Source organism: Canis aureus, chromosome 26 (assembly GCF_053574225.1).
Source record: "Canis aureus isolate CA01 chromosome 26, VMU_Caureus_v.1.0, whole genome shotgun sequence".
NCBI lineage: Eukaryota > Metazoa > Chordata > Mammalia > Carnivora > Canidae > Canis > Canis aureus.
The window spans coordinates 21,314,940-21,330,207 of record NC_135636.1 but is presented as its reverse complement, the minus strand read 5'-3'; the positions used below and the strand labels follow the sequence as shown (position 1 = coordinate 21,330,207).

At 36.8% G+C, this 15,268-nt stretch overlaps 2 protein-coding genes across 20 annotated transcripts in view; one reads left to right on the top strand and one right to left on the bottom strand.

Annotated features, from left to right (window-relative positions):
• LOC144297990 (uncharacterized) overlaps nt 1-15,268 on the bottom strand; it is a 107,633-nt gene that overhangs the window by 70,917 nt on the left and 21,448 nt on the right. For 5 of the 16 annotated variants that reach the window (XM_077872290.1, XM_077872288.1, XM_077872284.1 and 2 more), the window contains 2 exons: nt 12,670-12,717; nt 8,419-8,760 (listed from right to left, as the gene is read on the bottom strand). The exons of 3 other annotated variants lie outside the window; for them this stretch is intronic. The gene's annotated coding sequence lies outside the window, so the exon portion shown is untranslated. Of the gene's footprint in view, nt 1-8,418; nt 12,121-12,669; nt 12,718-14,057; nt 14,175-15,268 lie in introns of those variants that run through there. 8 more of the 16 variants (XM_077872287.1, XM_077872282.1, XM_077872276.1 and 5 more) reach the window with 5 other exon arrangements.
• Nucleotides 1-15,268, top strand: part of MCM8 (minichromosome maintenance 8 homologous recombination repair factor) — a 42,911-nt gene that overhangs the window by 18,813 nt on the left and 8,830 nt on the right. For all 4 annotated transcript variants that reach the window (XM_077872260.1, XM_077872259.1, XM_077872262.1 and 1 more), the window contains 7 exons: nt 2,599-2,629; nt 3,149-3,289; nt 6,299-6,440; nt 8,601-8,796; nt 10,735-10,958; nt 11,263-11,468; nt 12,706-12,782. In XM_077872260.1, the coding sequence (XP_077728386.1) occupies nt 2,599-2,629; nt 3,149-3,289; nt 6,299-6,440; nt 8,601-8,796; nt 10,735-10,958; nt 11,263-11,468; nt 12,706-12,782 (1,017 nt within the window). The remainder of the gene's footprint in view (nt 1-2,598; nt 2,630-3,148; nt 3,290-6,298; nt 6,441-8,600; nt 8,797-10,734; nt 10,959-11,262; nt 11,469-12,705; nt 12,783-15,268) is intronic.

Genomic DNA, 15,268 nt, shown 5'->3' with positions numbered 1-15,268 from the left:
AACTTTTATTGGAACATAGCCATAATCATTTATTATGTAGGCCTGGCTGCTTTCCATTTATGTAGTGCCAGTGCCTGGCTGCAGTGGCAGAGCTGAGTAGTTGCAACAGAGAATAATAGCTCACAGATATTTACTGTCTGTACCTGTATGGAAAACTTTGTTGATGTCTAGTTTAATCTATAAAGAAAATTTACTATCTCACACTAGAAGTTGGTTACTCAACAAAGAGTGATGGGACTGTGAATTCCAGTCATTTCAATTAGTTGTATGTAGGGTGTTTACTTTTATTTTATTTATTTATTTTTGGGTGTTTACTTTTAAAAAACAAGAAGGAGATTCACATAGAAGTCACTTACATTCACTAAGTATTTCATAATATTCTTTTATTTTCATGTTATTGCCATGCAGTAGAGAAGAAGCACAGTAGAGGCAATTTTTGCTTTAGTGGTTAAGAGCTTTTTTTTTTTTTTTTTTTAAAGATAAGCTAAGTTAGAATCCATCCCACTTCCAATGAGGTTGGGAGCATGTTACTTATTACCTCCTTCATTTTTCTCAAAATAGAACTAATTCTTGCCCAGAAGGTTGTCCCAAGATTACATGAAATTTAATAATGTATTTAACATAATTAACACAACATACCATTATTTTAAAACCTTTTAAACAATTTTTTGGATATTTTGAAGAAATAATAGGAAAACAAGAGAGACTGAAAAGTAGATGTACCTAAGAGTAGTAAAGAACTGAGGTTTTGAAATGCATTGTATTAGAACACTTAACCCTGTCGTGTTTCCTTTATTTAGGCTTTGGGCACTAAAAGAACTTGACTGTTTCTGCTTTTAATATGTTAGTCAATTGAGAAAGGATAGAGTTCCTCAGGGAGTCTTTAAACCCTCAGAGACTTCTGAATAGATAGCCATCCATACCTACCCTGGGAGAAGGGGTGCTCTGAGCTAGAGTAGGGTTGTGATCTGTGGATTAGGGACAGTGTGATGAGTGGGCTGTGAGCAGGTAGGGAAGAACCACCTGGTTGAAGATCAAAACACCGCTTTGGTTCCTTTACCTGTTTCAAATAAGAATGAACCTGTACAGTGGTCCTTCTGCCATACTAGAAATGTTTTCTTTTCAGAGGTTGTTCTTACCCTTTAGTCCTAAATTTGTGATTTCAACATTAAAACTCGAATTTTTTATGGTCGTCCATTATTAATCTTGCAGGGGTTGGCAGGCTGCCTGGTTTTGTAAATAAAATTTTATGGGAATACAGTGCCATCCATTCATCTACATAATTGCTTTTGACAAGTTGGGTAGTGTGACCCAGACAGTAAAACTGAAAAGATTTACATTCTGGCCTTTTAAGAAAAAGTTTGTCTACCTTTGCTAGGTAGAAAAGGTATGAAAGGAGAATGGAGAAGACAATGGAAGGTTATGTTTTAGTTTTGGTTTCTTTAGAAGCAGTAATTTGGGTAAGCATTTGTTTGGGAGGTGATCCCAGAAATACTGGTAAGGGAATGGGAGAGTGAGAAGGGATGGTAGTCAGTGTATGGTGCCTCAAAGAAGAGGTTACTACAAGCATCTGAGGCTTAATCCTCTTGAGGCCTCTAGAATACTAGATTGTGTAGAACTAGCCTCAGTATTTTTCCATCGAAGGGCCTAGTTTTACTAGGTGGTACTTTCAGCCTGACCCGCCTGCCTACTGCTGAGGCTTCTGCCTCCAGAAAAAGCCCTTCAGCAGACAGGTGCAGGTGTGTGATCAGGAGCCACTAGAGATTATGTGGGAACATGCTTAACACTGAGTACCAAGGGATGTGGCAGGACACTATCTTCTGTCTTTACAGATATTAAGAGGGATAATGATCAAGCCTTTTTTGCTTGATCCTTGTTTTTATAACTGATAAATGTAAATATACTCACGTATTCATATATGATCTTATCCTGATCCTTTGAATTAATGTGAAGTAATGACATTTTGTCTCATCTTAAGATATTATTTACTCAGTTCACCTGTTAGCCTCCTTTCAGTGACTTGGCTACATAGAAAATGTGTGTTTGTGTAATGTACAACATAATTCTGTATCCCGAAGGAGAAGACAATGATTATGAGGTATTTTAAATGCTTGTGATAGATAACAGTCTATTTGGTTACTTTAAAATGCTTTGCAAAGGGGCGCCTGGGTGGCTTAATCAGTTAAGCATCCAACTCTTGATTTGGGCTCAGGTCATGATCTCAGGGTCCTGAGATCTAGCCCATGTTGGGCTCCATCCACATTGGGTGTGGAGCCTGCTTAAATTCTCTCCCTCTCCTCTGCCCTCCCTGCCCCTGGTCTTGTGCTCTCTCTCAAAAAAATGAAAATAAAATGCAAGTATTTCGTCTCCTTTGTACATGTAAAATTTTTTAAGTGTTCTTCCCTTTATGGATTAATCAAGAATTTTGAGAAATTTACAGAGTAAAATGTCTTGAGTTGTTTGAGGGATGTAAATTTTATGTTTGTCTTTTTCTTTTTTTGATGCTAAATAAAGCAAGTTAAGCAAGTTGTAATGTAGATCTTCTAGTGGATTGATGAAGCATAAATAGGGATTTATAAATTGTATTCTGTTTTTCAGCTCACTTTGCCCTGTCATTTTTGGTCATGAAGTAAGTACTCTCCTTCATCTTTACTCAAAAACATATAAAGTTGGCAAAAAGCTAATTGTTAGCCAGTTACTTGTATTTTAATATGTCATTATTCTCCATAAATGATGTGAAAGCCAGATTTCAGCTCCTTGTATGAACGATCTGCTTACTAATCTGAGCTAATAGGAATGAGGTACTCCTACAGTGACTTTGGGCACTAAGTGCTAAAGCGACAGCTAGCAGGTTATTTCCCAGTTTTGTGGAGTAGATTCATGCCTTGCAATGTAGGTCTTTACTCAGTGACTTTAAAAATACCTCTATGATTTTATGTGCTTCCTAATTTTTGCTTTTTAATCATTTACATTATGGAAGTTTATATTTTAAGTTAATTTTCTTAGGGGAAAAAAGTTCAATCATGCTTCAAAAAAAATTCTCAATTAAATGTAAATATAGAAGAAGCATCCCTTTTTTTGCTAGTCATCTTTATGTTTTTCTCACTTTTGAGGTTTTTCTTCCCCCTTCCCCCCTTTTATACTTGAGCTTGTTAAAGCAGGTTTGGCATTAGCACTCTTTGGAGGAAGCCAAAAATATGCAGATGACAAAAACAGAATTCCTATTCGAGGAGATCCACATGTCCTTGTTGTTGGAGACCCAGGCTTGGGAAAGAGTCAGATGTTACAGGTAGGAAATTTCTCATCTAGTATTTGATGTATTCCTTATGAAACATATAACTGATTCACAAGTGAATTTTCTTAAACCATGTAGTATTTTTATTCCAGAAGAAATAGTTGGTATGGGGGTAGAAGTGAATCGGGGTTTGTTTAAGTAATATGTCACTTCTGTCCAGGCATCCTTTCAGATAGAGCCTATTTTCTGTTCCATAGACTGTGCAGACATGATGGTCTGTTGAGATGTCAACCATTGTGAAATGTTAACCATTTCTCTAACCCCCTTTTTCTTTGGTATCAGCTTTGCTAGCAAAGCTAGGTGTTGTGACTTCACCTATGAACAAAATAGTTTGAGAAAGTAAAGAGCAGGGAAGCAGGTGTCCACACATCCTGTCTTCATACAACTACATAAACATTGTACTGAGCTTTAGGAACAGTCTGATAAAGGTAAGAGATCTATCTGTATGCATCTCCACTGCTGCTCTCTGATTTTAAAGCAAGGCATCTTCTTATGACCGGCTTCTTGCTGATCTTCAAGAAGATTCTGCCTCTGCCAGTAGAGCCTAGTGGTTCTCCTGTCCAGGGCTTATGATGGCCCTAAAAGGTTTTGCCTGTTGGAGTAGTTGTGGTTACCTTGGGAGTGACACTTGGTAAGCCAGTCATGGTGTCCTTTCAGAGAATGCCCATATGTCCTATTCCCCACCCCCCACCCCCGTGTAGACAAATGTGACTAGACCAGGGGTCTCTTTGGCAAGTTGTAGTCCTGTGGCTACTGAATCTTTGTCCAGGGGTTAGACCTTTGGCTGCATATCAGAATCACCTTTGGGACTCAAAATCCTGAGGCCTTCCCTAGTCTAACTGAACTAAGAGCCTCTGGATTAGGGTCCTAGTGTCTGTGTGTGTATAACCTTCCACAGGTGATTGTGCTGTGCAACCAGAATTGAGAACCGCCTTGACCTCATGATTGCATTATAAAACCACTGTCTTTCATGTCAGAGTTACTATTTATTCCTTATGCTTTATTGTTAAATCAGTCATCATTTTACTTCTACTCTGACATTTCATTTATATTTCCATGTTCCTTTGGACCAACTGGACCTATTTAAAAAAAAAAAAAATTCAGTTCTGAGCCCTTGCTACAAGCCTGACAACTGAGGCACAGAGCACCCAGTTGTTAGGGAAACAATTGATAATAATAATGAAAACTGGATACCTAGCCAGATTGTGCATGTAAAAGGTACATGTGGGGACCTGAATTGTTATAGCTTTTTTTCCTCTCTTTTATGTCCTTGCATATGTGTTTGACTTTTTAATTAGTGTATTATAGGTAGAAGCCTGGTTTAACCTCCACAGTATTTGATTATCTATACAAATAAACTTCTATTTTTCTTATTCCTTTTTTTTAAGATGTATTTGAGAGAGTGCAAGCACATGTGCACATACATGTCTGTGACTGCTAGCACAGTGAGGAGGGGCAAAGGGAAAGAGAGAATCCCAAGCAGACTCCTCACCAAACATGGAGCCTGATGTGGGGCTCAGTCCCACCACCCAGAGATCATGACCCAAGCCAAAATCAAGTCAGATACCCAACTGGCTAAGCCACCCAGGTTCCCCTTTCTTTTTTTAGTTTAAGAAATAGATCTTGGCAGATAATGGTTTCAAAATACATTTAATAGTAGTGAAAAAAACTTAATACCAAGAAATGACATTGGCAATTTTTCATGTTTTTTAGGCCTGGAATAATGGCATTTATTCTAAAAATAAAAGCTGTAATATTAGCAGAAATTAAATGTTGTAAACAGTGGATTGTATTGTATGTAAGTCTTTTAGCCCTGCTAAACCAGTTTTTAAAAGTTAGGCTAACACTAACAGTTCTGAATTATTCACGTTTATTATTATTATTATTATTATTATTATTATTATTATTATTATTCACATTTTTAATCCTGTTTTCCTCTGACCATTTTAGTAAGCCATCATCATCCTCCTAGACTAATAAGGAATTATAAATAACAAAAATAACGACAGCTACTGTGTATAAGCTCAGCACCATAGGTTCACTTGGGTTAGGCACTGCACATGTCCAGAGTGCATTGTCGACATAGTAGTGTGAATATTGTCTCCTGCAGTTGTGCAATGCACTGCATACACAGTGGCCTTGCATTGGGCACTTATTTGTGCCAGGTACCAGATTAAATGCCTTATATACATAATCTTATATATTTCTCAGGGATATATGTGATAAAACATAAAGAAGTTGAAGCTCAGAGAGATCTGAGAGCAGCAGAGCCAATAAAGGGTAAAGCCAAGATTTAAACAGAGTCTGCCTGACTCTGGAGGTCCATGCTTTTAATTCTTGTGCTATTTAACCACTATTCTGACCTGCCATAGCTTGTTTACTCACAAGGAATGCATTATTAAGCCATCTTATTTCCTGATGTATATAGAAGCATTGAAGCCTTTGCGATCGATTGGCATTCATGTTTTGTCTGTTTGAACTTGGAAACAAAGCATAAAATGAAACTGTAGTGTTCACATGATCACAGGCATCAGAGGCAGGCTGCCTGGGTTTATTTGAATTCTCACTTCATACTTTCATAGCATTGTGAGTTACTCTGCAGGCCTTGGTTTCTATGTCACTAAATGGGGATGTAATAATACCTTCCTATTAACTGTGGTAATGAGGGTTGTACAGTAAAGCTATTAGAACAATATTGACTTGGCATATAGCTGACATTTGTGAAGCAGTCACTATTTATCTTTTCCCTTTTACTTTGGCTGATTCTTTTTATTATTTTTTAAAGATTTATTTATTAGAGAGAGAGCACATGGAGGGGGCCAGTGAGGGCCAGGGGGAGATGTAGAGAATCCGAAGCAGACTCCATGCCTAGCATGGAGCCTGACATGGGGCTGTCTCACAACCCTGAGATCATGACCTAAGCCAAAACCAGGAGTCTGACGCACAACCAACTGTACCACTAGGTGCCCCTGGCTGATTCTTTTAAACCTTTTGTTTCTTTAGGCAGTATGCAACGTTGCTCCACGGGGTGTGTATGTTTGTGGTAATACCACAACTACCTCTGGTTTGACTGTAACTCTTTCAAAGGATAGTTCCTCTGGAGATTTTGCTTTGGAAGCTGGTGCCCTTGTACTTGGTGATCAAGGTAAGAGACCAAATTCTCCACTGTTTATAATATTTAATTTCCATTAATATTACAGCTTTTATTTTTAAATTGAGCCAAGGGTTTTAAAGGAATTATTCCAGGTCAAAATAATTAGTAATTCTGGAGCTTTGGAGTTTTGTTTTAGAGCCTTTTCCTTTCTAAGTAATTTCTTTACATTCTGTTCAGATAGCACTGCATCAACCAGTGAGTTGAGAGTGAATGCCAGAAAAAAATCACTGGAAATACAGGTTATTACCACAGAACTGAAACTGGTACTTATTGTCATTCATTTTCAGAATCTTGCAACAGGCACAATTATACATAAAAATCAATCAAGTCAAATAGGTATAGCTCGCTCCTGTACTTCCCATTTCATAACCACCATCACATTTTGTGATCTTGTTTTAAGCCTGTTTTAAAACTTTACAGTAAGTTCTCTGTGAGATGGGATTTGGTCATCCTGTTGACTGACATATTCCTATTGCCAATACATAAGGTGCATAGTAAATACTTGCTGAATGCATTGCTATTACTTAGCCTACAATAGTTTTAGATGCCTTGGAACTGAAAATAAAGTGAATGTTATCCTTTTACTCTCAGAGGAATTAAAATAAGAATTTAGAGCTATTACTTTATAATTAGAAGTTTTGCTATATTTTAACCCATCTTGTTGGATATTTTTCAGGATTTGACTTACAGTTTATAAGAAATTGAGTTGAAGGGCTCAGCAAGAAGGGATTTCTAATTAAGCTTTGCTACCTTTGTGATGCTATAACCCTATTGGAAAACATGTTCCTATGTATACATCAGGCAATGCCCAGATTACAGTTCAGTTAAGGTCATTCATTCGTTTGTTTGCCAGTGACCTCCACTTCTGAATCCAGATCCTCTTAGCACCTTCACCTGCCCCCTTTCCTTGATACCTTCCCTCTTTGGTTTCCAGGACATTACACTCTTCTGGTTTTCTTCTTACTTCATTGACTGGCTTCTCATTCTTGTTCTTTATCTCCCCAAACTTAACTGATTGGCACCTCTAGGTGCTTCATTTATGTACCTTTTTTCTTCTTAGTCTATGCTTACCTTCTTGATGATCTTCTCTAGTCTCATGAATTTGCCTATTTGCTGAAAATTTCCAAATGTATCTCCCTTCTTCCTTAAACTCCAGGCAGTGTTTCTTATTGCCTGTTATTTTTTTTAATAATAAATTTATTTTTTATTGGTGTTCAATTTGCCAACATACAGAATAACACCCAGTGCTCATCCCGTCAAGTGCCCCCCTCAGTGCCTGCCACCCAGTCACCCCCACCCCCCGCCCTCCTCCCCTTCCACCACCCCTAGTTCGTTTCCCAGAGTTAGGAGTCTTCCATGTTCTGTCTCCCTGTTATTGCAGTATCTTTATAACTTCCTCAAACTTAACATGTCTAAAACTGAAATCCTGATTTCCCCTTCAAACCTATTATCATCTTTCTCATCTCAGTCAATGATAATTCCATCCGTTTGCTCAAATCAGAAAATGTGCAGTCATCCTTGACTTTTGCTCATACCTCATATCCAGTCTATCAATAAATATTGTAGGCTTTACCTTCCATTTATATCCAGCATCCAGCCACTTTGCCACTGCTGCTATCATCTTTTACATGGATTATTAATGTGATCTCATAGTTGGAAGCCTGGGACCACCCTTGCTCTATTGTTCTTAACAAGGCAGAGCAATCTTGTAAAAACTCAGATCAAGTTATTCTGATCAGAACCCCAGTGGCTCCCTATCTCACTCAGAGTGAAAGCTCAAGGTGTGTGTGTGTGTGTGTGTGTGTGTATATATATATATATACACACACACACACACACATTCTCTCATCTGTTTGAATGTAAGTCTTTAAGCTTTTTGAGGTTCACTCTCATATCTTCATTTTTTTAGCCCTCACAACACAGTGCCTTGGTTATGGAAAATGTTGAATGAGAAAATATTACATAAAAGTTAAGACAAGTACTTTATTTGCTGTAAAACAAGCACAAAATCACAACTGTATGACATTTTACAATTTTAACTGCTAGAAACAATTGTAAATAATTCTTTATTATGGAACAGTTTTCACCCTGTAAGATTTGGAACTCGATCAAAGAAAACTTTCTGTCTGTATTATTTTACTGTGATTGTAGGTATTTGTGGGATAGATGAATTTGATAAGATGGGGAATCAACATCAAGCCTTGTTAGAAGCTATGGAACAGCAAAGTATTAGTCTTGCTAAGGCTGGCATGGTTTGTAGCCTCCCTGCCAGAACTTCCATCATTGCTGCTGCAAATCCAGTTGGAGGACACTACAATAAAGCCAAAACAGTTTCTGAGAATTTAAAGTAAGTCTCTTCAGATATTTATACCATAAATCAATAAGAAAAAGATAACTGAGGATATAATAGTTCACAGAAATTATAAGTTCCAGTAAATGTACAAAAACATGTTTGAGCACTACAAATTAAAACAATGAAATACTATTGATAGCTACCAAATTGGCAAACATTTTAAATATTAATGATCATTTTGGCACAGGGTTGGGGAAATGGATTCTCACATGTTCAGGTTAGTATATTGAAGAACAATTGACATGTTTTTCACTTTTTTTTTTTTTTTTTTTAAGAGAAAGAGCATGAGCAAGTGGTGGGGGGTACAGAAGGAGAAGGAGAGAGAATCTCAAGCAGGTTCCATGCCAAGTGCAGAGCCCAGCTTGGGGCTCAATCTCATGACCCTGAAATCATGACCTAAGCTGAAATCAAAAGTCAGATGCTTAACCCACTGAGCCACCCAGGTGCCCCCATTTATCACTATTTTAAATGTACATTCCATTTGTTTTTAGCCAGTTCTACTTTTGGGAATCATACCCACAGAAATAGTCACACAAGTGCACAGAGATATATTTACAGGTTGGGTATTATGGCACTGTTTATCACCCACCAAAAATTGGAAACAACTTAAAATGCCCTTTGATAAGGAAGTGGTTAAACTATGGCAAGGCTGTATAGTGGAAAGTAGCAATTACAAAAATGGAAGTAGCTTCATATGTGCTGATAGCTCTGTGCTTTACTGTTAAATGAAAAGAGCATATTATATTCTTCTAAATGGGGTATGATCACACTTTTCCAAAAACAAAGTTTGTATTTGTATGCACATATGCTCTAATTTGTTCTGTATAGATTGGACAAAAGGTATAGGAAAGGGGAAATAAATTGAAGTAATGCAGAATTGAGAAAAAGACAAAAGAATGCCTCGTGAAAAATTGGGAGCTTAAATTCTAGAGAAAAAAACAAATCTCCTAATGTTTGATAATGTGTACCTTTAATATAGAAACGATGCATAGGAAAATATATAATTGTACTTGGAGATGCTATACCACCACCACCAAAAATGTCAATCTATCAGTTTTTCTTAGTAAAATGAAAAAGTGCTTTATTGGAAAGATCAGAAAGAGCCTATTGAATATGGACTTGGATTCTGGTTTTTAGTGGTACCCAAACCTGCTTTGGGGCCTTGGCCAGATTCTTGAGTCACTCTGGATTTTCGTTTTCTTGTCTCAAATAGAAGGATATTCTGATTGGTGGGATCAGGGAAGATGACTAAGTAGAACATAGCATTTTTATTATAATGATTATAATGACTTATTTTTTTTTGAAGAGATGGAGAGAATGGGGAGGGGAAGGAGAGAGGGAGAGGGAGAGAGAATCTTAAGCAGGCTGCACACCCAGCACAGAGCCTGATGCAGGGCTCAATCTCACAACCTGAAATCATGATCTGAGCTGACACCAAGGCAGGTGCTTAACCAACTAACCCACCCATTAACAATGACTTTTAAGAAAAAGTGAGGTTTCTAAGTGATCATATATACATTGAGAGACTGTGTTTTGGTGAAAGAAAACACACAAAGGGCTAAAACCACCCAACTAGATAATTTCTGATGAATCATATGGCATTTGTTTTAAAATTCAAAGTCACTGCAAAGCTCACCATCAGGTAGTAACATAGAACACAGAGATGGTGTAAGAAGGGGCCTTATTCTCAACCTACCAAAGGTAGGTGCATATATTGCTTGTTCGCCTGTTGAAGGGTGTGTGGCCTGGTGTCTCTCCAGAATTGAGAGTTGGTGGGTGTATTGAATCCAAAAGCTGTTGCTTGTTACTTTAACCTAAACTTTATTTTTTTTAAAAGTTCTACATGGAACTCGAGTAGTAAACAAGTGAGGAAACGGTTTTCTATTTGTTTAGATTCCAATCATTGTTGCTTCTTTCTTTTATGCCTCTTAGAATGGGGAGTGCCCTGCTGTCCAGATTTGATTTGGTCTTTATCCTGTTAGATACCCCAAATGAGGATCATGATCATTTACTCTCTGAACATGTGATTGCAATAAGAGCTGGAAAGCAGAGAACTGTTAGCAGTGCCACCATAGCTCGTATGAATAGTCAGGATTCAAATACTTCTGTACTTGAAGTAGTGTCTGATAAACCATTATCAGAAAGATTAAAGGTAGGTTTCTGTTTCTTAATCTTTATTTCTGTTCTATTTGAATGTCAGTTCAGTATGTTGCTTATTGTAGAGCAGTAATATATAGCTTTCATATCAAAACCTTTTATATTACAGTAGTAGGCTTTATACAAAAATTTATACTATTTCATTTGAAATAATTTAAGTCGGTTAGACTCAGAGCTCGAACAACAGTGTTTTACTTATTTGGAAAGTCTTTTAGAATTTTATATGTATCTAAAGTTATTTTAACAGAAAGACTTTATTTCCCATCCTTGTAATCTTGGGCTTTTTTATCCTGCTTTAGGTAGTTCCTGGAGAAACAATAGATCTAATTCCCCACCAGCTATTGAGAAAGTACATTGGTTACGCTCGGCAGTATGTCTATCCAAGGCTATCCACAGAAGCTGCTCAGATTCTTCAAGATTTTTACCTTGAGCTCCGGAAACAGAGCCAGCGGTTAAATAGCTCACCCATCACTACTAGGCAGCTGGAATCTCTGATTCGTCTAACAGAGGTTTTTTTTTTTTTTTTTAAGTTCATGCTTTTTTGCCTTAAAAATGGGAGCAAGAAGTGATATGATTTCTCTCAATTTCCTGCATAATTACCTTGATTTTTCTTCCAACTGAGAGACATTTGAAATGAATGTAAAAATTTTTAAAAATTGTTTGGACATATCTGTATCACAACCAAAGTATAGCTACTTCTTTCTAAGCACAGGACTAGTTACTTATCATGCAACGTTCTGTCCCCCTTTTACTGACATTCAGGCCTCCTGGAGTGTGACAAGTGGTTAGGTTATTTAAGGATTCTGAGACTCTAAGTTGAATATATGGGAACATGGAATTTGTCAGTATTTGATTTGATATGACAGGTCTATAAGGATAGTATGTATTTTTCTAATAGTAATAACATTTATTCACAGGTTTGGAATGCAAAAAGAACTCTGGCAGTTAAAATTAGCTGGAGCTTGGGCTTTTTGCATTTAAAATCAGGGCAGCCCAGGTGGCTCAGCAGTTTAGCGCCGCCTTCAGCCCAGGGCGTGATCCTGGAGACCTGGGATCAAGTCCTGCTTTGGGCTCCCTGCATGGAGCCTGCTTCTTCTTCCTCTGCTTGTGTCTCTGCCTCTCTTTCTGCAGCTGTGTCTCTCATGGATAAATAAATAAAATCTTTAAAAAATAAAAATAAATAAAAATAAAATCAGATTAATCCTTCAATGTTGTTTTAACAAAATGGTTAGGCATGATTTCCCGAAAGTAAAAGACAAGGAGAAACCATAACCAAGTTTTCTGAAATGAACACTCCAAAAGATGTATGTTAGTAGATACAAATAGGTTTTCATTCATATTTTAAATGAGTGATTATTTTCTTTTCTTTTTTTTTTTTTAAAGATTTTATTTATTCATGAGAGAGAGAGAAAGAGAGAGAGAGAGAGGCAGAGACACAGGCAGAGGGAGAAGCAGGCTCCATACAGGGAGCCCGATGTGGGACTCAAACCTGGGTCTCCAGGATCATGCCCTGGGCTGAAGGCAGGCACTAAACTGCTGAGCCACCCGGGCTGCCCGAGTGATTATTTTCATACTCAAGTTTTCAGATAATTTTTATTCTTTTTGTGTTACAGTCCCCTTTCCCCCCAAAATCAGATTTTATGTAAAATGAATAAATGAAATAAGCTTCAACATTCCATGCCCTCCTCAAACAATGTTAAATATACCTACTTTTGTTATCTAAAAATGCTTCTTTTTTCTTCCAAGGCACGAGCAAGACTGGAATTAAGAGAGGAAGCAACCAAAGAAGATGCTGAGGATATAGTTGAAGTTATGAAATATAGGTAAGATTAAATTTTAAATGCTTTTTTAAATGAAATACCAGTCCTCTTTTCATCTCAAATTATAAATTTAATTAGGCCAAGTAAAATTATTTTTACTTAGTCGATTTGTTCTCTGAATAAACTATACTCTTGGTTTAAAATATTTGTATGCATAATCTTTATATTAAAAATGTGTTTTCGAATGGGTAATACATTCACATAGTTCTAAACTCAATTCAGAAGTACATATTTTGAGAATGTTCAAAAGCAACAGTCTCATATGGGTAAAATCATTAACACTTGATGACTACCAATCCTTTCAATCAATTCCTAACATTACCTTTTATCTATTGTATTGGTTTAATATTACACAGAGCTTGGACTATCAGTTTTCTCTTTTACATGATTCAGTACTAGGGTTTGTGGGGTCTTGTGGATGAAATTTTTACCACGCTGGCATCATTCTCTCCAACTGACTTCATTGTGTTGGAGACCCTTCAGTTGCCATTTGTAAGCACCCAGATAACCTAGGAATGACTGTCTCATAAAAAAAAAAAAAAAAAAAAAAAAGGAATGACTGTCTCAACAACATGCTGCCAGGAGTTCAGTGTACTAGCATATGACATAAAGGAATAGCCACAAATACCAGTTGTCTGCCTGACTTCTGGTAAACCAGACTAATAAACCTAGAGATTGCCCCAATAGATACCTTCTTTTCACTAGAAAACTAAGTCAGTGAATCTAACCAAAATTCCGGATTCTAACTTTTTTTCCCCAATTAAAACCAAGGACCAATAGTAAGGACTTCTTGTTTAATGACAAAAAGTTGCCACTTTGTTTACAATCTTTCTGAGCATCTTGCTCTTAAACTCTCCATCTTTGAGGGTGGAGCTAACATTGTTACTCCTGGTTTCCTTTTCCATTTAACGATCTCTCACCCTTTGGGTCTTCTGGTGCCTGGCTTTACTGAACAATGTTGTATGCACTACACTTTGGCTCTCTAGCAAAATCAGGGATCCAGTTACCTTGTCACCCTCTCTTACCTGTAACATTCTGTTTTTGAAGCTTTACCCTTACTTACTTCCCCTAGGCCTCAGATCAGGCCCTAGACACCGACTCAAGCAGTCATCTGGTATTTCTCCACAATAAGTCCACTGGTCTGATTTGTTCTCATATCTGAGCATTATGCTTAAGATAAATTATGCTTTAAACCATTTCAATAAAAATCTTGTATTTCTCATTTATAATTGGTTCTGTGTGTCTGAAATCCTGACATCAGACAGTGTTTATATATACTTTTCCATCCAAGAGGAACTCTTCAGCATTTCTTGTAGAACTTTGTATTTGTTTCTACTGCTTCTCAGAGTTGCCTTGCTTGTAACTGAATTAGGCTGTCAGTTTACTTCTGGGCTTCTGAAAAAAAAAATCTCATTGTTAAAGTATAAACAGTGAGATATGAATTTGTTTCCATGAATTCAATGCGCTTTACTGGCTTTCATAAAAATTTTCAGATAATGAGAATAGGTTGATTCCTAGTGATTAGAATTACCTGCCATTAGTTCCATAGTAGATTTCGAGACCCAGTTAAACACGTTGAGACTAGATTGTGAATTATTGTTTGTTACACTTACCATGCTTTCTGACCTTAGTCTATACTCTGTGAGAGCAGGGCCCTTATCTGTTGTATTTACCAGTATACTTCCAGGATCCAGGATCATACTTTTTAGCACAGTATGCCCTCAGTAAATGTACTGCATTGATAGTAAAGTTGACCTTTAGTAATCATCTTTTATTTATTAACTCTTCCATTTCAGAGTTTCTTTCTCTTGAGTTTTTGAATGTTTGCCCTTAATGTGGTTTTGGACCTGTAAAATTACATTTTAACTTGGAAGCAGAGCCAAAATAAGAAAAGTCAAAACTGTGAGATACAGTTCATCATAGTTAGTAAAGCACATAGCTATAAAAGCTAAATGTTTATGAGCAAGGGTAAACATGTTTTCTTTAAAATTAAAAATATACCAGGAAGTACAGGAGAATAGATCCACCTTCAAAGATGAAAGATAATTGAGTTTTTTCTCTTTTAGGAAAGTGGCTCAGATATTTATAAATCTTCACATCTGAAGCCATATAGTTGAGATTCAGATCCCAGATATGCCACTCATTGGCTGCATAACCTCTGGCAAGTCACTCACCTTACTAGACTTTGCTTTTTCATTTGTAAAATGGGAATAAGAATAGTCCCTACATCAGGGGATTGTTGTACTAAATGGGATAGCATATGGTGATTACGGTAAATATTAGTTGTTAATAGTTAACTTAGTAGCTTAAAGCATTTTTGAAAAAGTAACTTAAGAGGAATAAGCTCTTCATAATATTTATTTACATTAATTATATTAATTATTTATTATAGTCTTATTTGGATGACTCATTCCTATTTGTATAGCTTTCTCTTTCATGTAGGCTCTTACTATTCACGAACAAAATGAAGCTGATTTTAGTAATTCTGT